Here is a 23,369-nt window from a genome sequence, read left to right as displayed (position 1 = left end):
GTGAGTTTATGGATCATGAATTTTGGTTGGTGAAGATCACAGACTTGATTTTTTACCCCATCCTTTACTTTTCTTATTGTTACAGAAGAAACTACTATGGAGGAAACTGGGCCAGTTTTAGCTTTTCAGGACTGTTGTCCTGGCTAAAGGAATATCAGGTAAAGTTCTTATTTGATCTTTTTTTATTTGCAAGACTATGTTTTGTGCCACATAATAATCCACCATTGAAGAAAACTCTAGATGTCATCTAGGTAATATATAATTGATTCTTTATTTTTATTCAGTTGTTTGTCAAAAAACATGTTACTTGAAATCATATACTGTTGATGCTATTTCCTATTTACTCTCTATGCCCAAATATAAAGCAAGATATTTACCTCCAAAATTATCTTTCACAAAAATATCCCAGTTCTTATATAACATTTCACATAGTATTAGTTGCTTTTTTTAGTTAATATATTTAAAACAGAAAACAAATAGTGGGCTGGGGTTGTGGTTCACAGGTAGAGTACTTGCTTGTATATGTGAGGCACTGGGTTTGATCCTCAGCACCACATAAAAATAAAATAAAGGTATTGTGTCTACCTGAAACTAAGAAATAAATGTTAAAAAATAATACAGCTAGTTAGGGAACATACATTGACTTGAAATACTCTCTGTCAGTGGTGGTTTTGTATTTTCATATAAGTCATCTGACAGCGGAATAAAAAGAGGAAAATGATTTAATATAAATAAATTAAGTAATTTTTAAGGGTAGGATTTTATTACTATACCTGTTGAATGAGTGCCATTATAAAGAAATTTTTAGAGATCTCTTAACGTAAAATATGGAATTTTTAATGTTGGAGAATTTACCAATTTATACCATAGGCTTTTAAATTCCTGCTGAGAACATCTTACATGGAATCATTAACTGCTACATATCGAAAGAGTTTAGGTTGTTGGGAAAGGAGAATGATATATTCCAGAAAATGGCATTCAGTTAGCTAAGAATAACTATTAAAACTTATTGATCACTGTACTAAGCACTGTAGTTGTGTTGATTGATTTAATGGTGTACATGACTCAAAGAATATATCATGATAACAGAGACTTTAATGTTAAAGATGCAAGATACAGTATAAATATCATTTCATGAAATAAGTAGAGAACAAATGATTGTAAAACAGTATTTCATATAATAATTCAACCTATCTATGTCAAGATAGTAAATGTTAGAAGTATATATTTATCTATTTTATCTATGTGCCTAAAATATTCATATGTTTAAATTGATCGGAAACCCAGTTTTGAACCTTACCTTTGGAACATGTATATGAAGCACCTTATATTAGGTGTATTTAGTATTTCCTTGAGAAGAGTTATTTTTTGTTCTCAGAAAAACAACAAAATACCCCAGTTGTCTGGAAGTTTTTGCTTGAGTGTGTTAGTTAAGTTTTGACACTGTGACCAAAATACCTACAAGAACAACTTCTAGGAGGAAAAGTTTATGTGGATTCACGGTTTCAGAGGTTCAGTCTATGGTCAGCTGACTCCATTGCCTTGGGCCTGAGGTGAAGCAGAACATCATGGGGTAAGGGCATGGAGCAGGAAAGCTAAAAGAGAGAGGGTGAAAAGGAGAAGCCAGTAAAACAAGATATAATCTCCAAGGGCACATCCCTAGCGAACTACTTCTTCCTGTTGTGCCCCACCTGCTTACAGTTACTGCCCAGCTATTTCAGGGTAGAATGGACAGATCAGGTTATAACTCTCATTGTCTAATTATTTCACTATGAATATTCCTGCATTAACAGGAGCTTTTGGGGGAACACCTCATATCCAAACCATAACATTGGGAAAAGTGATTTTTGAAAGCAAATTTTAAAATCAGTTAGATTTAGTCAAATAGAAATAGTTTTGTAGAAGTACCTTTTTACTTTCAGGCTTGTTTTACTTCAGGATCCTTACTATGTCACCATGTCCTTTACCCCTTCACTCTTTCTTCTTAGTCCACTATTCTTTTTTTAGGTTGGAATCTCATGTCAACCAGCTAATATTCTTCTCTTTCACCTCCTCTTAAACTTCTGTCAGGATGTTTAATACCATTGAATAATATTCTTGATAATAAAGCCTAAATGCTATTATTTTTCTTTAATTTTAATATATGAAATTCCAGACAGTGAAACCTTTGAAAAAGAATTATTGCCCTACTTTATAGAATTTTAAGGTTAGAAATTTTCTGAGGAGAATTTACTTAACAGAAATGATAATATTGTATTTTGAGTATACATAATGCATTTACAAAGTTTTCTCAGTGAAAGGTATGTATCAAGTAGTTTAAAAATTTAAACTTGGGGCTGGGATTATGTCTCAGCAGTAGAGCTCTTACCTAGCAGGTGCAAGGCCCTGGGTTCGATTCCCAGCACCACATAAAATAAAATAAATGTATAAAAAATTTAAACTGATTAATAATTGAACCTTTATATTTGGAAAAAGTATATGCTGATATCTTTGCAAATACCCTGTATGTAAGTATTGGGAAAAATTAAATTTCACGAAATTTTCTTCACTCAATATAATTATTAATTGCTGAAAATTTTGAAGGACTACTTTCAACCCTTGTAGTTTACATTCTTTAAATATATTCTGAATATAAAATATTCAGGGAATGGGTATTGTAAAATTTTTAGTTATACATGCTGAGTGTCTTTCAAAAACACTTTATATGCATTCAAAATAGAAAGTAGTGGTGAGCAGTCTTCAGAGATCTGAAAGTAAATAGAGTAAGGAAGTCATTTTTGACCCTGGTGTTTTGATAGCTAAATATAAAACAACAGACAAAAAGCCGTTAAGTAATTTATATAGTAGATGTTTGATTCTCAGCAGCTAGGTTACTTTTGCTAATTCTTAAGCAGCATCAAAATAGCCATTTCCAGAAGACTATATCAAATGTCATATGCCCTGATAGAAATTTTATGTACCAAAGCTAGGTTTTGGTAGCATAACTTTTACACTGTGTTTTCTTCTCCTTCCTTTGAATTTGGCACCCTCTTTTGGAGTCATTTCAATGATGCTGAAGTGATGATGTCCTTGGGATTTCAATGTGATGAAAGGAAAAGTATGAATTTAGAAAAGGTACACATTTTCTCAGAAAATTACAGGTTCCAATTGCTCAATTTAATTAAAACTTCTCATGTGTTTTGCTTAGGAAAACAATGACATTGTAATTGATAGTTCACTGTGGCAAGAACAAATCCTTGAAAATGAAGAAGCCATTGCTCTTAGCAGGAAGGACAAAACTATTCAACACGTGGAAGTATTTTGTTATGCCAGGTATGGAAAATAATTATTTAGATAACTAACAATAATGACTTTTTTCAAACTTCTTCATATGAAGCCAATAATAAAGTTTTAAATGACATGGGTTGCTCCAAGTCAAGTTGATATGTTGGTTTTGCTTGTTCTTAAGTCTGTTAGTTTTTTTTTTTTTTTCTATTTAGGAACTAGTAATGCCATCTTTCTTTATTGGATTACAATTTACCAAACTCTTTTAAATATATTATCTCCTATGATCTTTACAGAAGTCTTGCAATAGAATAGTTTCATTTTTTAAGAAAATCTGCAAAGGAACTCAGAGATTAAGTAATTTACCAAAAGTCATATGGTGTGGCAAATGGCAAGGCCACAAACCTAAACCAGAGAGTGATAGAGCCTGAAAGTAAACTTCAGGGTTCTTTACTCCTGCTCCAGTGTTTGTCCAACTAGATCATTCATCTAGTATAATATTCTATGTAGCAAAATTGCAAGATTATAATTTTGATTTAGTTAAGTTCAGTGGTTGTAGCATTTGGATACATATTTTTATAAATTACAGTAAAATAGTGGGAATTATAAATGTTCAAAGTATTCCCTCCAAGTGAAAGATTCATTGTTTTACAACAATTGGAATAGATTCTTTTTCTTTTTTGGTATTGGGGCTTGAACCCAGGGAGGGTTTACCACTGATTTTTATTCCCAGTCCTTTTTATTTTTTTTTTATTTTGAGACAGGATCTCAGTAAGTTGCTTAGGGCCTTGCTGAGTTGCTGAGGCTGGTCTCAAACTTGTGATCCTCCTGCCTCAGTCTCCTGAATCCCTGGGCTTACAGGTGTGCACCACCTGACTTATTTTTTTTTCAAGTGATATGTGGTCAACAAGTTGAAAGGTTTAGTGCATCAGCTGTTAGGCACTTTAATAGTAATTAGGTCTTACAATGCATTTCATCAGAGATTTTTCAGGATATGCTTTGTCATGTTACTCATTCTTGTTATGCCAGAGTGAGCCTGTGAAATGTTTGGTAACTGGTGCTTGATTTTTTTAACCTATTTTCATGTCTTTCAGGTAATTGGAAATTTCCTCATAAATACACAGTTAATGTTCTATGATTTTCTGTAAAAGATCTGCCTTTGAAACATGAGATAAAGATTATAATTACATAATCCTAAATGTCATTTAGTATTAAAAGGTACAGCTTACTGACATTGTCCAAATCCAGTATAGGAAGATTTATGAGGAAGGTGATTTCAACTGAAAAGTTATATTCTTATAATAAGTAGGAGTAAATATTTGGTAATTTTATTGTGTGATATTTTGTGCCCATGAGTATTACTTGACTATTTCATAGAATCATACTGTAGCCCTCTTAAAGGTACTTTTTGATACTTCAAGGCTTTTGATTTCTCTACCTGACAGTTAAGGTTAATAGTTTCTGATTACTGACTAGATAACGTTTTGAGTTCAAAGGAAATCATCTCATTTTCTGTTGCTCTTATGTTCAGTTTCATTTTTAGAACTTCTCAAAGTGAGAAATAGAAAATTAGATTATAAAGTTTGCCTTAAAATAGCCAAATATGACTCTGTTTTGTGCTCTTCTGATTGCCAATTAAAATATGGAACAAGAGGTAAACACAAATAATGTTCCATGTCTTCATTCACTGGAGCAGGAAGAACCTGGAGAACAGCCGGAAGTGGAGGACTATACAGAAAATCCAGTTATATATAGTTAGTGCTTAATGACATGAGCAAATAGGAATTAAAGTGCCTCACTCAGTCCCATATTGCCAGGTGAAAAGGGGCTAGGGGCCAAATCAACTGTCAGATTTACTTTATATGAGAAGTTATAACTCAGAAACCATTGACTTAAATCTAAATCTTTATTTAATATATATTTCTAACAACCTTGTTTCCTTTTTTCCCCCTACTGTAGTAGTTTAAATCTACAAATACGAAAAAGGCTATTTGCTAGAGACAAACATACTGAGACCAGGGGTATAGTCCTGCCTTTCCCATTCAACTTACTATGTGATACTCAGCAAGAGATGCTTTCACTTTGGGTCTAAAATATGAAGGGTTTGGACTAAGTAATCTCAAAAATATTTTTCAAATCTAAGTGCTACTGTTTCAGGTGCAAAGTAATAGACTAACATAAGTGAAGACAGCATCATCAATCTGAGAGCAAACTGTGGGCCATTTTGTGTAGGAATAAATGGATTTTCATACCAGAAGATCCCTTTAAGCCCATCACCATATTATAACACAGTATAACAATTGATGATCATAATTCTATCCCAGTGTCTTCAGGCAAGTTAAAATAATATTGTCATTCCTACACTTGAAAAAGTATGGAAATTTGAAGTATGTTTTAGAAAGAGTACTAAAATGGTTAGAAAAAATTATCATTTTAAGGGACAAGCTTTATTTATCTAGAAAATTTTCTTATTTTCCCGTGAGTAAGTAAGGGTATCACTAAATAGTAGATTTTTGGCATTTTTGAGGGACACATCATAAAAATCTTCATGACTACTGTTTTGTAAACTGTGAAAAGTATTACACAAGTTCCTGACTGTTTTTGTTGGTCTTTTACATATCTGTTATTGATGTTACATTCTGTGCACGTAGAGTTTGTGTGTATTTAGTTCTATACTATTTTATCACATGCATTCATGTATCCACCACCACAGCCACTACAGAACAGAATGGTTCCATTACCACAAGGATTCTTCCTATTGCTTTTTTGTCATCATACCTTATTTTTCCCTCCACCAAATCCCTAACCCATGGCATCCACTAATCTGTTTCCTAGCCTTGCCATTTTGAGAATGCTATATAAATGTAACAGCATGATATATAGCCTTTTGTCCTTGGCTTTTTTTTTTTATTCAGCATAATTCTCTAGTAATTCATCCATATTACTGTGTACATTGATCATTTGCTCAGTTTTTCTTGTGGAGTAGTATTCCATGGTTTGGAGTTATGAATGTAAGTTGTTTAATGATTTACCCATTAAGAAATCTGGGGTGTTTCCAGGTTTTGACTGATTAAAAAAAGAGCTGCAATGCAATTTCACATAAAAGAATTTTGTGAACATCTGAGATAAATGTTTTCCTTGAGTTAAAAGTTTTCCTTTCTCTCTTATAAACATCCAAGTGTACAATTGCTGGGTCATATGATAATTGCATATTTAGTTTTAAAAAATGCTACCAAACTGTTTTCCAGAAGAATTACACCATTTAACATTCCCATGAAAATATGAATAATCCAGTTTCTCCACATTTTTACCTGAATTTATTGTTTTTACTTTCTTATTTTAGCCATTTTGATAGGTGTTCAGTGATACCGGTTTGTGGTTTTAATATACATTTATCTAATATGATTAATTTTAAATAGCTTTTCATATGCCTGTTTGCCATCGTTTATCTTTTTTGTGAAATGTCTATTCAGGTATCTTGCTTTTTAAAAATTAAACTCTTGTTTTTTGCTTTTGTTTTCAAAGTTCTCTATTCTAGATATGTATCCTTTGTCAGATATTGGTTTGATAATTTACCCCCCAGTCTGTATCTTATCTTTTTATGCTCTTCAAATAGTATAGGTTGCAGAGAATATTTTTAATTTTGAAGAGGTCCAACTTAACATTTTTTTTCTTTTGTGGATTATGGTTTTTGTGTATAGTCTGATAATTTTGAACTGTAAATCTAGAAGATTTTTCCTATATAAAAATGTTATAGATTTATATTGTACACTTAATTCTATGATTCACTTCATGTTAATTTTGTATAAGGTGTAAATTTTAGGTTGATGTGTTTTTTCCCCTCCCAACCTAAGGACACTCAATTTCTTCACCAACATTTGTTGAATGGCTGTTCTTTCACCATTGAATTACTTATTTTACCTGTCAAAAATTAGATAGATTGTACTTGGATGCATGTACTCTTCCATTGATCTGTATGTCTTCCCCCACCAATACTACACTGTCATAATTACTGAAGCTATATAATAGGTCTTAATACCAGGTAGAATGATTCCTCCCAATTTATTTTTCTTTGACAAGATTGTTTTAACTAGAGTTTATGCATTGCCATATTAATGCTTTAATAAGTTTGCCCATGTATTAAAAAGCATTGCTAGAAATTTGATAGAAATTGCATTAACTATGCAGATCAGATCAGGGAGAATTGATATCTTTATTACTCTGAATCTTCTATTCTTTGAACAGTATATGTATCTCCATTTCTGGTATTCATTTTAAATTTTTTTTATTTAGTTGTTGGTAGACACAATATCTTTATTTATTTTTATATGGTGTTGATCAATCCCAGTGCCTCACATGTGCTAGGCACATACTCTATTACTGAGCAACAACCCCAGTCCCTGGTGGTCATTTTTTTCCTCCAAAAAATCATTTTAATTTTTAGCATACTAATCTTGGACATGTTTTGATAACTGTATACTTAAGTATTTGATTTTCTTTGGAACAATTGTAAATAGTATTAACATTTTATTTTTTTCTGGATCATTGTTGTTAGTACTTAGAAATGCAGTAGATATTAATATGTTGATCTGGAATGTACCCTAAAATTTTGCTGAATGTACTTATTAGATATATTTTTTCCTCAGAATCTATTTTCTGTTGAAAGTCATGTATTTTCTACCTAGAGCCACATACCACAGGTTAATTATGTTTTCTACTTAATACTTAAGCTCACTTATGAGCTTCTTTTTCCCCCAGAAGGATATTATTTTCACTTCCTGAGGACTTTGTAATTATTCACTAATGTTGGCCAATCTTTAAGGTCTCTCACTTACTAACTATATTTTTCCTATGTTCTTTCATAGGAAAAACCCCAAATCAGAAAGATTTATTTTCTCAAGCATTTCAGATAAGTGATATTCAACTTTTAAAGAGAAGTTAAACTTAAATTCTTGTTGCACTATAAATATGGGATATTATTTTAAATGATTTTGAAAACTTCCAAAATGTAAAGACAATTTGTAATGATAAGAAGGTTGAAATACTGTAACTTTTCTTCCCAGTTTAGACCAGATGATTTAGCTTACTTATAGAATTGGTGTTTATTAGAAGAAAATCTATGGTTTCATTCACACATAGGGCATTTAATTATTTAATACCTAGAAAGAATAAAGTGTATATATATTGGCCATAAATTATAATCATACTCGTAGCCCCTTTATTTTTATATTTGATTGCATTGGGGACAAGGCAAGAATGCAAATGGACCAGTGCAAACCCATTCTTACTCTTTTTGGAAAATATCTCAAAGTACAACTCAATAAAATTGTATACTCCTGTACATATATTAGATATAATTTTTAATTGATTTTGGCTTATTTTCAAAAATATTTTGAAGTCTTTAAGTTGGTAGTTTTAGTGATAATTTGAACAATAAATTCAGTGGTTTGGGTTATTGCAAAATTTGTCTAAACACTAAATTGTAAATTGTGATTGGTTATTATCATAGGTTAAGTTGAGTTATCATAAATCCTGATGATCCAGATTGTATTTTCAGAGTTGTGTTATCCTGAGTGCTGCTTCAAATAAGTAGAATTAATTTCTAGTTTGGACCTGTAAATATTTTTCCTATATAAAGATTGTTTTTCATTGAGACGACCCCGCCTTTTGGGGCAGTACTCAGGATCGAACCCAGAGGTACTTTACCACTGAGATACCACCAAAGCCCTTTTCATTTTTTGAGACAGAGTCCTGATTAGGTGCTCAGGCTAGGCTAGAACTTGTAATCCTCCTGTGATGGACCCCTTAGTGGTTGGGAATACAGGTGGACTCTACTGTGCCTAACTGAAATGATCTTTTGTGATTACATGGTTGACTTATGAAAGGGAAGTGAGAAAGTGAGAAAAATTATATATATTATTTGTATGACAACTGATATAACCTAGTGCTTTACATATTTTATTACATTTAATTTCATTCTGTGCAATAGTCATGTACATGAATTATAGGTATATCATACTGGTAAATAAACTGAAGCTCTGGGATAGCCAGCAGTAGCAGAACTAGGATGTGAACCCATTTTATCTAATTCAAGGCTGTACTGTTTCCACTGGGCCATGTTATTATTGATTTATTTTGGGGGCATTGAACTCGGGTTTCTCTACCACTGAGTTATCCCCAGCTCTTGTTATTTTGAGACAGAGTCTTATTACATTGCCCAGGCTGGCCTGGCCTTGAATTTGGCCATCCTCCTGCCTCAGCCTCAAGAGTAGCTGGGATTAAAGGCTGGCACCAACATATCCAGATATAGACCTAGGCTGGTCTCAAACTTGTCAGCTCAAGTGGTCTTCCTACCTCAGCCTCCCTCCCACCTCAGCCTTCTGAGCAACTGGGATTATTGCCATTGACCACCACGCCTGCTGAAAATAACATGTTGTATTTTAGTCAGCAGATGAACACATTAATGCATATTGAAGGAGCCATCCCACAAAGTGAATAAAGTTGTTTCCTTTTTGAAGACAATCTCCTAAGAAAGTGCATTTACTTCTTTAATTTGCTAGAATGCTGTGTGGTATTATAAAGCCATCATATATGTAATGGGGAAAAAAAAGCCTAAGTCCTGGTGTTAGGAAGATAGGATGAATCCAGTTTCCTTCAGTTGTTGTGATGGTGGTTTATATTGCAAGAAATATTTTTGTAATTTATATGGGGGAACAAAATAAACTATTATTTCTACTTGTAAATCTTTGACAGACTGAAAAAGCACAAACAGTTCACACTCAATCACACAATTGCTCTAAGTAAAAGATTTGTACTTGTTAATTACATAATGTCATATTGTTTCTTAAGTGGGAAGAGAGTTATTTCTTTCTAAAATATTAACATTGACTTGTACTTTTGCTTATTTTTGAACATTCTTTCTCTTTTTCTGGTATAATGTTAAAGCAAAATGAAAGCTTATTTCTTAGATTTAAATTAACTAACTCTCTAGTGGATTGATATAGATACAGATAATAAAGGCTTTATTACAGCAAGAATCTAAAATTGTGTTAACTCATGTTAACTCCAAAAACATAGAAAATTTATAAGCAGTAAGCTTCTTGAGATATAAAACCAATGCAATGATATCAGTAAGAATAAAGAAATAAAAATAAGTGTAAACTGACTTGCAGTTCTTGCATTTTAGGGGAAAGTATTCATTATTGTGTACAATAAGTTTGTTTTAGCCTGTGGTACAAAGCCCAACTATAAGTTGTAACAAATGGCTAGATAAGTAGTTGGGTGGGTGAGTAAGTAAGGTTGTTTGAAAAGAGAAGATTTGTTAATTGTGTACCTTAAACACATCAGAAAACTGGGACAGATGCTCTGCATTTGTTAGCTTTCCATCCAGGATTACAAAATGCTTGCCACAATTCCAGTTTCTCATACAACAAAAATCTAACCATAGAAGAATTTTTTTTATTATTTATTTATTTATATACAAACACATGTATGCTTCATTTTATTATTCTAAAAAAATCTTTACCTAGAGCTCCGAGCAGACTCGTAACTCATGGGCTAAAACTGGACTAGGCTTACTCCTTACTACAAGATAAGGCTTGTAAAGTTCTAATAACTGGTTTTCATTCCACATGATTCATCTCCTAGTACTGTGTACCTTCTGACTTCTATTGGAACAATATTGGGGCTCTCATAGCAAGGGGGTAAAAGTTATTGAGTAGGCAACAGTTGTACCTGCTGTATACCACCCAATGACATTTTATTCTTGGAGAAATGTATCAAGAGATTGATATTTCAACTATGTTCTTTTTTTAAAAGTATTTTTAATTGTAGATGGACATAATACATGTATTTTATTTATTTATTTTTATGTGGTGCTGAAGATCAAACCCAGTGCCTCACATATGCTGGGCAAGCACTTTACTATTGAGCTACAACTCCAGCCCCTCAATTATATTCTTAATATTTTAAATTTGGGAGCACATAGGGAATTATGTATATCAATATATGATATTGCAGTAATTTAAGATGGTTTAATGTTTCTTTGTATTATGGTTTTCTAGAACAACATTTTTTGGATAGTCTGATTTTGTACTTCTTTTTTGTTGTTTTGGGTACCAGGGGTTGAACTCAAGGTCACTCGACCTCTGAGCTACATCCCCAGCCCTATTTTGTATTTTATTTAGAGACAGGGTTTCACTGAGTTGCTTAGCACCTTGCTTTTGCTGAGGCTTTCTTTGAACTTGTGATCCTCCTCAGCCTTCTGAGCCACTGGGATTACAGACATGGGCCTAATTTTGTAATTCTTATGAGTAACCATTAACCCTTTAATTTTAGCAATCAACAGCTAGGTCACAGTACAACATATACTGTGCTAATAAAAAATGAATGGCCTTAGAATAAAGTACATACATCAAAGAGAAGAGTATAATTTTTGTAACAAGCTACATTGAGGGGAAATGTTGCAAATTGCTGGAAAAATAAATAGTAAACACCTGTGCTGAATAAATTAACCAGCTTGTTGTCAGTTCTTCATTTGACTCATCTAAAAGGGTGACTGTTTCAAAGCATTAATAAGACATTCACTTGGAGATGTTCCTTTGTTAGCACCCTAAATAAGCAGTACTAGATAATATGTGATTTTTTTATATCCCCAAATTCACAGGGTTATGTATAGATTTGGGTATTTGTTAAAAGCAATGCATTGACACAAGTGATATTCAGCAATTGTAGTTAGGAAAAATTATCTCAATATTATTGTACTGCATTGTGAATGGCTGCTGGAATTCACATTAGCATTAAAATGACATTAGATTTGTGAAATCTATTTTGCTAGTGAAAAATTTTATAAGACCTAATGATAACAGATTGTTTTATTTATCTTTTGAGATATTATAATATTCTAGAACTAAAGGGTTCTTTTGAAGGCTTTCAGTTTACTAATGTCATTTCATAATTGGCAAATGTGTTTTTATGGTTTTAAAATATATTTAAATTAATAAAATTTAGCTGTTTTATTTTGAAGATATCTGAATGTAAAATTTCCTTTTTGAGAAAATGTTTTATACTATAATATTTAGGCTTTAAATTTAGAAGACATTCCTTTTGATGAACAGAATTTTGCTTACTGAAGAATTACATGTGATTTTTTAAAGAGTTTTTGGTGTCTTTATAACTTCTTGTTAGATATTAACCTCAATCTTGTCAGAACTCCAAAAATACTTTGTTTTTAATGGAAAGTGAGTACAATATTGTGTTTCTAATGATTTTATTTTTTCATAGTGCTAGGAATTTTACCAAATTATAATGTTGAGATGAGTAACAGTTGGTGAATATAAAACAAATTCTAAAAGAATTTTTTTTTCTTTACACTTACACCCTTAATTAAGTATTTTGACTTCCATCTTTCAGATTGTCTAGCACTGGTTAATGAATTTTATTTACTCTGTAAAATACCCTTTCATGTAATGTAACAGAGCCACTGACTAGATCAGTTTCCATGGTTTCATTATCATGGTCTATAATAAGGGAACTTGCCACAGTCTGCCTTATCTTTAAAGTGTAATTAATTATCCTGTCATGCCTTATTATAATCTTTAAACTTGGAACTTTTGCTGAAAGTTGTCACCTTAGATTCCTCATGGAACCACTTAAGTTTTATTGGTTTTCAAAATAATGAAAGTGAATACAAAGCATGAACAATTTTGTAGAAAATATACAAATCACATTTCATATAATCACTCTTAATTTTTAAAGTTGTTAATGAAAGTTTATTTGGCCAAAATGATTCCATCATGTGACCACAGAAAAGCAAAGTACATGTGTTTTGTGTTACCCATTCACCTGAGGGCAGTTTAACAATATCCTAAATTTTATTAATATCTTATACTGGACTAACCTTTCAGAGTATATAAAATACTTCACATGTGAGTTGGCTAATTTATCTTCCAGCTCTCATGAAAGCTAAGGAAAATGGACCCATTTTATAGGTGGGTGACTCTGAGAGTTGACTTGTCTATTATCTTCTAAGTAATGCATCTAGGACTAGAACTTGGGTTCTTTCCCAGTATAGATTTGTGTAGATTTGGAAAGTATTGCTGTAATACTAGTGCTGTTAATTAATTTTTCATTAGATTTTATTAAACTTTATTAGATTGTGACAATAAGTATATTTTATTTCTTGACATTTCAGTGTTATTTTATTGTTTCATTGTTCCCTTTTTGGATACTGTTTATTGTGTTAGTTTTAATAGGACACTTCAATTTTAAATGTACCCAGACTTTTGAATTTATAATCGTTTTATATTGGTCTAATTTTGGTGCTTTCTACAAATAACTTTGCTTCACATTTATAGATATGTAGTCTGCATGCACAACCTAGTTTTTCATCAAGCCTTTATTAGATATGATGTCTGTAGTGCAGTAGGTGTTTTGAGGAGCACCCAGGAAAAGTTGTCATTAGTGTTCTCACTGAAGGGAATTAAAATCTAGTTCAGAAGAGAAAGCATGTACTAATTTGGTATCCTTTATCTGAGATGCTTGGTCCCGAAGTGTTTCAGATTTTTCTTTTAAATTTTTAAGTATTTGTGTAGACTTTATAGAATATTCTTAATCTGCACAACTGAAATCCAATATGCTCCAAAATTCAGAGCCTTTTGAGCATTGACATGATAACTCAGAAAGTTTTGTATTTTGGAACATTTCAGATTTTGGATTTTCAAATTAGAGGTGTTCAACCTGTGCTGGACACCAAAGGACTAGTAAACAGGAATTGAGAAATAAATGCAAAAACTGCATGTATGTATTATAGGTACATAGAGTAATAGATTGATTGAATGTGGTTATATTAAGGAAGGCTTCTTAAATGTGAGATTTAAACTCTTAGAAAAGATAAATTGTTAAAAGTATGTTTGGCAATGGGGGAATTGTGATATTATGGGGAGTAGGAATAATAGACCAGAAGATTGGAGTTAACAAATTGGGTATTAGAGATGCCAAGTTAGAAAATAGGTAGAGATGAAAACCGAAGAATAGTAAAGAAGGGAATTTAGTTGGGAGACAGAAAGAAGTTGTTTGGGAGGTGGGGTTTAGATTTGGTAGAAGGAATGGCTACAGTTAGTTCTTGAACAGTGAATTAGCAGGTGTTTACTTGCCAGGACCTATCAAATATAAGGCATTGAGTTAGATAATTGAGTAATAAGGCAGCTCAATGAAAATAGTGGTGTCTGTGGAGGAGTTTATGGTGCAACTGGACTTGATTGGGAGCCTGTTGTAGCCATCAAGACACTGAAGGACTGAGAATGTTAACTTTGTTAATTTTGGAAATGGGAATTTGAATAGTTTAATAGACATTACTACTGAAAGAGTATATGTCAGAAAATAATATAGAAAGTGCCTTTTAGATTTTGCATTGAGATAGGCCAGCCTAAAATTTTTGTGACAGAGTTTTTCCCAATTTACCCTCCATCATTTCACCAGATCAAGAATTTCTCAGTAATGATCGTATTTGATAATTATCACTGTTGATCATTTACTATATCCCAGGCACTGTTATAGGTTCTTTGCATATAAAATTATTTATCTTCAGAACAACCTTGAAGATATTTGGTATCATCCTTGTGGATCAATGAATAGTTTAAAGATAATAAATATTTTTTCTAAGTATACAGCCATAACTTTTTGTTGCACCAGGGTTCAACGTCAAGTTAATTCTGAAGGCTGTGCTGTGTTGATTAACTTTTAAAATACAATTCCTTTATCTGCCTTAATTTTTCAAAAATTTTACATGTGTCATTTCCTCCTTCAACCTGAAGTTTTTATCTGTATTTTTAAATTCTTAATTATGCTTCATATTGTATTGAAAATTTAACTAATGAATGTATAATGTCTGGGTCACTTGGCAAAATACACACTGAACTTTATAGGAAAATGATAAAAGAATAAAAGATACCATGAAAAGTTCAAGTGTCATAATAATGAGGCTGGTTAGAATTATCAAAAATATGATACTAATTATTTTAATAATTTCTTATTAGTCAGGATTTGCATGAATATGTTGAAGAAGCTGGTGCACTGAAGAAAAATCATGCTTGTGTGACACCTGTGAACTCCTCAAAAGCTGCAGATTCTGCCTGTCTGCCTACAGAAGATGAGTCATTAAGCACTGAGAGCTGTGAAGTGCCTGCAGAACAAACTCCAAGCAGTGATCCAGAGAGTACCCTAGAAGTAAATGATGCTGAAGCGACTGGGGAGAAAGAAAACCATAGTGATGATAAAACTTCAGAAGAAAAAACAAATGAAAATGTGCCTACAGCAGAGGACACTGCAGAGCAACCAAAGAAAAATCGGATTACTTACTCACAGATTGTTAAAGAAGGCAGGAGATTTAATATTGATTTAGTGTCAAAGGTAAGTACTAATTTTACCCACTTTCTTATAGAACAACACATTGATTAAAAATAGCATCTGTACCCATAAATCCAGTTTGCTTAATTTTAGTCTTTGACGTGTAAAGCATTTGTTTTATAAAAAGACTAGTCAAAATTTTATAACTCAGTTAAGCTATTCTTTAACTACAGGTTACAAATATACTAAATGCTTACATAAAGTTACTTTATGTGTTTTTAATTTGCTCTTAAATAGTACTTTCATACTTGAAGAATGGTTTTATGCTAGAACACATAGTTCATCCTGATATTCTCCTATGAATCTATGAAGAATTCTAATGAAACTGTTTACAAACCTATGTTCTTACAGTTTGCATCAACTTTTTTTTTTAGTTTTTATATATAGTCTAGCTATTCTAATATCTGTGTAATAGTGAATATTCTTAGTAAATCAATGCATTTTTGAAAGTCATGTTCATGATCAAGGAATTTAGAGGATAATTTCATAGTAATGGGAACAGGGAGGCTGGGAAGAATGCTTTTGTCTTTGGTTATGTTTCCATCCTTAACTTTTTATTTTCAGTTTATTTTTCATTCAATATAATTTATTGGCTTTGTTTTTTTAGTGCATTATACTTATACATAATAGTGGGGTACATTTTGACATATTCATAAATGCATATAACAATAGTTTTTTTTTCCATTTAAATCTCCAGTTCTTCCTCTTTACAGTTTTAACTCTTAGTTCAGTGTGATTTCAGAAAAGGTAGGGTTTAGTGTTCTATTAGGTTCATAGGAAACAAGGCTATTTTAGTGTAAAATAATAGAAAACTAGTAGGATAAAGGATCATGTCCTTAAAACGTTTGGTGAAAGTAGAGAAAAAATGGCAATCAAATCCTGTAAGTTGAGGGTACAGAGTGAAACATTGGAAAGAAGTAGAGAGGGTAGTAAAGTACATCAAATTCCCTCAAAACTAGACTTTTTTTCAATTTAATGTACTTTATTTGGGTTCCGAGTGATAGGGGAGGGTGAGGGACCAACACATGCCCCTCATATTTTGCTGATACAATCACATATTTTCATACTCTTGTTACCTTTAAAATTGGTGCTTGGAAATGTGTACATAATTTTATTATTTTTCATTCTATCATAAAGCACTGTGTCTGAGGCATGGTATGTGTTGGCTACTTCCTACTTCATATTTCTGTATCGTCTATTCCACTTTCTCCATCACCTTTGACCCTGCCATGCACAGAAAACTAGCATTTTTTTTCCTTTTACTTTGGCTGTTCATCTCTGGATGAAAGCTTAATTCTAGTTCACTAATAACCTTCCTGTTCTTATGAAGAGTATTCTTGAAATCAGTTTAAAAAAGCAAACAAAAAACAAGGCAGTCTAAGAAAAAATTGGCCTTATTCTGAAAATTACACTTTGAATTACTTACTTGAAATTTTGATTCTCTTACTAAAGAAACAATGATATGAATGTGGTTAAGAATCAAGACTAAAGTCAGGTGCTGTGATATATGCCTGCAGTTCCAGCTACTCAGGAAACTGAGACAGGAGGATCTCTCGAGCCCGGTAATTGAAAATCAGCCTGGGCCACATAGCAAGATCCTGTCTCAAAAAGAAAAATGACTCTATATTCTTCTAAGTTAGCTAAAATACAGTATGTATCTTACTAAAGAAAATGGGAGAAGATTGTGTTGTTGTAAATGTAGGTATTGTTTTAGAAAAAAATTGAATGAAAAATGAATGTTAATTATAGGAATAAAGTTTACCTAGAAGCTGAGAAAATTGAGGAGATCCTGAAGGAGATTTTTGGGTGCTTTCACTGGCTTGAGTGGTTAGTAATACTAGTTCTCTGGATAAATAAAAGACAAATATGTCCGGAGGCATTAGACTAAGCAGTTGTACTTTGTCTTGCATAGTTTTCATGGGTTTTTACATCTAAACATAATCAGTAATCATTTCTTGTACTTATTCTACAAAAGTATCTACAGAACATGTAATCATAACATAAAGGAAGTTTATAGATATTTTTAAAATGCTAATCATTCTACAAGCATTTATTTAGTGCTAACTGAATTGAAAATCATATAGTCCATGTTTTTGGGACAAAGAGTCACTCCATGGAAATTTTATCTGTTCTAATAATTACAGTTGTTACCTCTAAGTTTAGGATACCTGCCTTATATCTACCTTTAGCCCTATCTCTTTCCTAAAGTCATTTAATGTGTGCAAACTACTTGATGTTTCTATGCATATTCCATCTCAAAGTCATCATATCAAGAAATAACAGTGGGCTTTATAATTTATAAAACATGCCTATCATATAATCATTTAAAAGTCATCTCAGGGAAGGTTAATTAATTTAAATACATACAGTTGTATAGTGTTCAAACTATTAAATCAAAGATAAAATTCTTAAAATTTATTTCTGAATAAGTCCATAATTTTAATTATAGAGCCAACATGCCAAGTACAGCAAAGAATATTATTAAAGCTATTTCCCATTATTTTCATCAAATTCAGTTTTCTGAAGTTGCTGTGGTAGACTACTTACTAAGTGGTGAAAAAGAGATTAAGTTAAAGTAATGTACACATTTATTGATGCTGAGTTTCAGAATCAATATTATAATTTTAGTTAAAATTGATTTACACTCTTCAGTGGTATCTTAAATGACTTACTTTTAAAGGTGGTGTTAAATATTAAGCTTTAGCCACGTTCGGTGGTGCATACTTGTAATCCCAGCAACTCAGGAGGTTAAGGCAGGAGGGTCACAAGTTTACAGCTAGCCTCAGCAAGGTAGAGAAGCCCTAAGGAAGTTAGACCTTGTCTCAAAATAAAAAAAAATATAAAGGGCTGGAGATGTGACTCAGTGATTAAGTGTCCCAGGTTCAATCCCTAGTACAACAAGAAAAAAAAATCTTTTTTAGATCTTATAAGTACATGTCTGTATTTTATATATTAACATTTGTGAATGAATATATTATAGCTGATAAGGAATCTTTGAATCTCCATTTTTTTAACAAATAAGGTTTTTCAAGTATCTTTAATTATTATACAATTATTACATCTAAATATAACCAATAATAACTTATTGTGCTCATTCTACAAAAGTAGAAGTATCTAAAGAATGTGTCTACTAGTATGTATAATTATAATGAACCGGTAAAAATTTTTAAAAATAGTTTTATAAACACAGGCTTTATCTTAGTTGTGAGGTATGTTAGGAAGAAGGTAATGAAATAACATGTCATACTTAGCATAATAAGTTTAGTGTTTTAAATGCAATGACAATTTTGTACTATGTAATGCTGAAGTATTATAATAGTTTATAAAATTAGATGCTCAGACTTTAGGTTGAGTTTTGAGATTTCCTTCTTTGGTAAAGCAAATTTTATTTTTCTTACTACTTATAGATGCAACATTTACATTTGTCATATTTATTGAGTTGTAGACATTATTTAAAGGTAGCGTGATTAGAGGAAGTAGGCAGATTTCTTGCATTTAACCATATGGTTAAATCTAAAACATGCTGGATAATAATGTTTTTGTCTCTTTGATATTAGTTATGAAACATATTGAAAGATTGAAATATTAAGTCAGCCCATCACATACATGCTGGCAATAACAATCCTCACTTCTTGAGGAATATGTAGTTCATCTAGACTGCTGGAATTACAAAGGGACTTTATAATTTGACACTTTCGGAATGCATCACAAATCTTTTTCTTTCTTTCTTTTTTTTTTTTTTGTTTTTTTTTGTGTGTGTGTGTGCAGAGGGGAGTAACACCTAGCTCACATCTTCGTGTAATCACATGGCATTATATAGGTAGTCTAGTCTAGTCCTTTATCCAAAACCCTTGTTTTCTGGTATTTTCTGTAATTCAGATTTATACAGACACACATATTCACAGGGAATATATAATTATATATTATATGTAAAATATATATAAGCATATATATTGGGGCTGGGGCTCAGTAGTAGAGCTCTTGCCTGGCATGTGCGAGGCACTGGATTTGATTCTCAGCACTGCATATAAAATAAAGGTCCATTAAAAACGAAAAAAATATTAAAACAACATATATTTTAGAAAGCAATACAATGCATATGCTGATATGCTGTATATTATGTAACATTCTTAGATATAAAATACTCTAACTAAACACATTAATATTTCTATACTGATATGTATACATATTCAAATATATTGTGACAGAGACAGAAGAGCCTTATATCAATTTGGGTCAGGTTTTACTGCTAGATGAATTATGAAAATACTTCTGGATTGTACAGGGTTTTTTTCGGGGGGGGGGGTTAGATAATTAATTTTGAAACCGTAGTACATTGTGTTATATGTTATGATTTATATTTATAGACTTGTAAATCTAAAAACTAATACAATTATATATATTTAGTGTTTATTCTGTTTTCATTATTTTGCCTTTTATACTATAAAATATTTTCTTTGTATAGCTCCTGTATTCTCGGGGAATGCTAATTGATCTTCTAATCAAATCTAATGTTAGTCGATATGCAGAGTTTAAAAATATCACCAGGATTCTTGCTTTTCGAGAAGGAAGAATGGAACAGGTACTATGCTGATCAAGTATTGTATCTGAATATGTGCTTAAGTTTTTATGGTTCATTTTGGAAGGATAAGCAAATAAGATTGCCGTCTTTCCTGGTAAGGGAGTAAATTCCTCTTGCATCAGGGTTTACAAATGTAAATGGCAAAATTTGTTTAATTAAATTTTCTTGGGTTAGTTTTTTTTTTTTTTTCTAGTGTTAGTTTTTCATGAGTTATTCTGCAGCTTGATTTTGGTGTTGAGAAAGTATTCGTTTTAGGCAGTACTGCTAGATTTGAACTGTCATTTGTTCCCCATTAAGGGTGATTTGCCATTGGACTTTCAGTGGCATAAAGAGTGGGTTTGCAAAATTAAGTAAGAAAGGTCACAAGTTAAATAGCCCTGAAGTTAACAGAGATGCTGTTAGAATTGATGTAAGGTAACATGAAACAGCTATAGTTAAATGGAAATAATCATCATGTTATACTTAAAGAGGAAGAACTGTAATTTGGAATATTTTTATCATTAACTTAAAAATCATAATTTTTTCAGGTCCCTTGTTCCAGAGCTGATGTCTTTAATAGCAAACAACTTACTATGGTAGAAAAGCGAATGCTGATGAAATTTCTTACCTTTTGTATGGAATATGAGGAACATCCTGATGAATATAAAGGTATTATTTTTCATTCAATCATGTTTTCCACTTTAAGCTTTTTAATATACTTGGTGAACATCTTATTATTGTTACTTATTACTGCTATTTATTACTGTACTTATTGTTTTAAAATGCATTTCATTTATGCAGTATCAAATAAGTAGGCCATTATTTACATTATCTATTTAAAATTAGATAAAATTTAAAATTCAGTTCCATAGTATCACTAGCCATTTCAAATTGCTAGTAAACATATGTACAGATATTTTGAACATTTCAGAAATTCTAAGTCCACTCAGTACAGCCAGATTTTTTTCCTCGGTGGTTATGTAAAATTACATCCTTTCAGTAAATTTTTATATATTTTTTTTATTTAAATTATTTCTATGAAGAGTTTGTCTTTGGTCATGAGATTGCATTTGCTACCATTAATTGTCCAATTACAATGTTTTCTGCTCTTGATTTAAAGAAGTATTTTTTTAGGCATTCCTTATGTTTGTATACATGATTGTATGAAAGTATAACTGATTATAATTAGCCACACAGAAATTAGTTCTGTTGCTTTTTTGTCATAGTTCATTATTTAACAAAAGTTTCATATTACTCTGTTATTTTGATCAATAGATTTCCATTTTGTCATATTCAATATTTTCAACTGTAATTATTGGCATTGTTGTGCAGTTGAAGTGTTAATAAAGCAAGAATATTGCCAATAATGGCAACCCATTGTGTTACTTACTGATTTTCTGATTTTTTTAAATCCATAAAACACTAAACAGAGATTTTACTTTCAGTCCAATTAGGACAGTAAGAGTGTTCCTTTTTTTTCTTCAGATCAACAGTCACAGTCCAAAATGTTTTGCTTCTGAATTCAAGTGTGTTTTAAAGACTTCAGAAACAATACAACATTTTGAACACACTTGATCACATTTGTGTGGGATGATTTTAAATAGAAATTTAGTTCTGATTTCAATTGATAAATTTTTATCTTTCTTTTCATAGCCTATGAAGACATTACATTTTCTGAGTATTTAAAAACTCAAAAATTAACCCCAAACCTCCAATATTTTGTCCTGCATTCAATTGCAATGACATCAGAGACAACCAGCAGTACCATTGATGGTCTCAAAGCTACCAAAAACTTTCTTCGCTGCCTTGGGCGGTATGGCAACACTCCATTTTTGTTTCCTTTATATGGCCAAGGAGAACTTCCTCAGTGTTTCTGCAGGTAAGTTTGCCATTGATTTTCTGGTCTCTTCTAAAGGTGATGCATGAATGACATAAAAATTACAATAAAATGAGATTTATTCAAGATTTATAAGATGCAAACACATACATTGTTCTGCTTTTTTGTAATCTATTTACTTGCTTACCTATTCATCTCAATAATAACAGGCCATTTGGACTATTTTTAAAAATTTTTTAGTTGTAGATGGACACAATATCTTTATTATATTTTTTTATGTGGTGCTGAGGATCGAACCCAGTGCCTCATGCATGCCAGGCAAGTGCTCAACCACTGAGCTACAACCCCAGCCTTGGACTATTTTTTTTTTTTTGAGCTTTAAAAATTCTGAATATTTTTGTACCTAGTGTTAGATTTCAAAGCTTCATACTTTTCTATAATCATGTTTTTTTTAAATTGTGCTCTTGTATTTCATTGTGAATGTACCTTCATCTGTTTGCATTTTTCTGTCAGTGGACACAGGATGTTTTCATTTTTTGTTGTTAGCATCCTTATATGTTGATTCAGGATATGTGTGTTCAAGAGTTTCTCTAGAATACGTATGTAGGAGAAGAATTCCTGAGTTATGGAATATGTGAATGTTTAGCATTTTACAACATTGACCCCAGTTGTTTTTCTAGAGAGTTATGTCTGTTACATTCTACTAGTAGTATATAAGAACTTCTATAACTCTACATGTTTGTAGTATTTTCATTAAATTTTATTCTAAGTGATTTTTTGTTGTTGTTGTTGTTTTTCTCAGGATTGAACCTAGGGGCATTTTACCACTGAGCCACATCCCCATCCCTTTTTATTTTTTATTTTGAGACAGGGTCTTGCTTAGTTGCTGAGGCTGGTCTCCAACTTGTGACCCTCCTGCCTCAGACTCCCGAGTTCCTGTGCCTGGCTATTCCAAGAGTTTTTATTTCTGTTATAATTTCTTCATTGATCCATGAGTTATTAAGAATAATTTGGTTAATTCTTCTGCCCTTAGCATTGAATTTAATTACATTATGGCATTTATGCTACTTAATCCTGGAGCTTTGTTGGCATTTATTTTATGGCTTACAATATCATTAATTTTTACAATTTTTTCATATGTTCTTAAGAATATTTTTATTTAGTTGTTGGTAGGTATGTGATTCTCTAATTACATTGGTATCAGGGTCCAATAAATCAAGCTTTAAGTTGTAATTTTCACTTTACTTTAATTGAATATTTTCTTTGCTTTATCATTTGTAGAGAAATATGTTTTAAATATTT

The 23,369-nt window shown here is 31.7% G+C and overlaps 1 protein-coding gene across 5 annotated transcripts in view; it reads left to right on the top strand.

Moving 5' to 3' along the window:
* The window catches only part of CHM (CHM Rab escort protein), a 167,604-nt gene that overhangs the window by 61,102 nt on the left and 83,133 nt on the right, over positions 1–23,369 (top strand). For 4 of the 5 annotated variants that reach the window (XR_014019919.1, XM_081276413.1, XM_081276412.1 and 1 more), the window contains exons 3-8: positions 86–158; positions 3,188–3,312; positions 15,300–15,672; positions 20,135–20,251; positions 20,779–20,899; positions 21,884–22,109. Coding sequence is in view for 4 of the 5 variants with exons in the window: in XM_081276413.1 (XP_081132539.1) it covers positions 86–158; positions 3,188–3,312; positions 15,300–15,672; positions 20,135–20,251; positions 20,779–20,899; positions 21,884–22,109 (1,035 nt within the window). In the remaining variant the exon portion in view is untranslated. Of the gene's footprint in view, positions 1–85; positions 159–3,038; positions 3,098–3,187; positions 3,313–15,299; positions 15,673–20,134; positions 20,252–20,778; positions 20,900–21,883; positions 22,110–23,369 lie in introns of those variants that run through there. The other variant, XM_081276414.1, reaches the window with a different exon arrangement.

The sequence above is a fragment of the Spermophilus citellus genome (assembly GCF_964194105.1).
Source record: "Spermophilus citellus genome assembly, chromosome: X".
NCBI lineage: Eukaryota > Metazoa > Chordata > Mammalia > Rodentia > Sciuridae > Spermophilus > Spermophilus citellus.
Note: the sequence above shows the minus strand (reverse complement) of the source record. Positions and strands in the feature narration are given on the sequence as shown.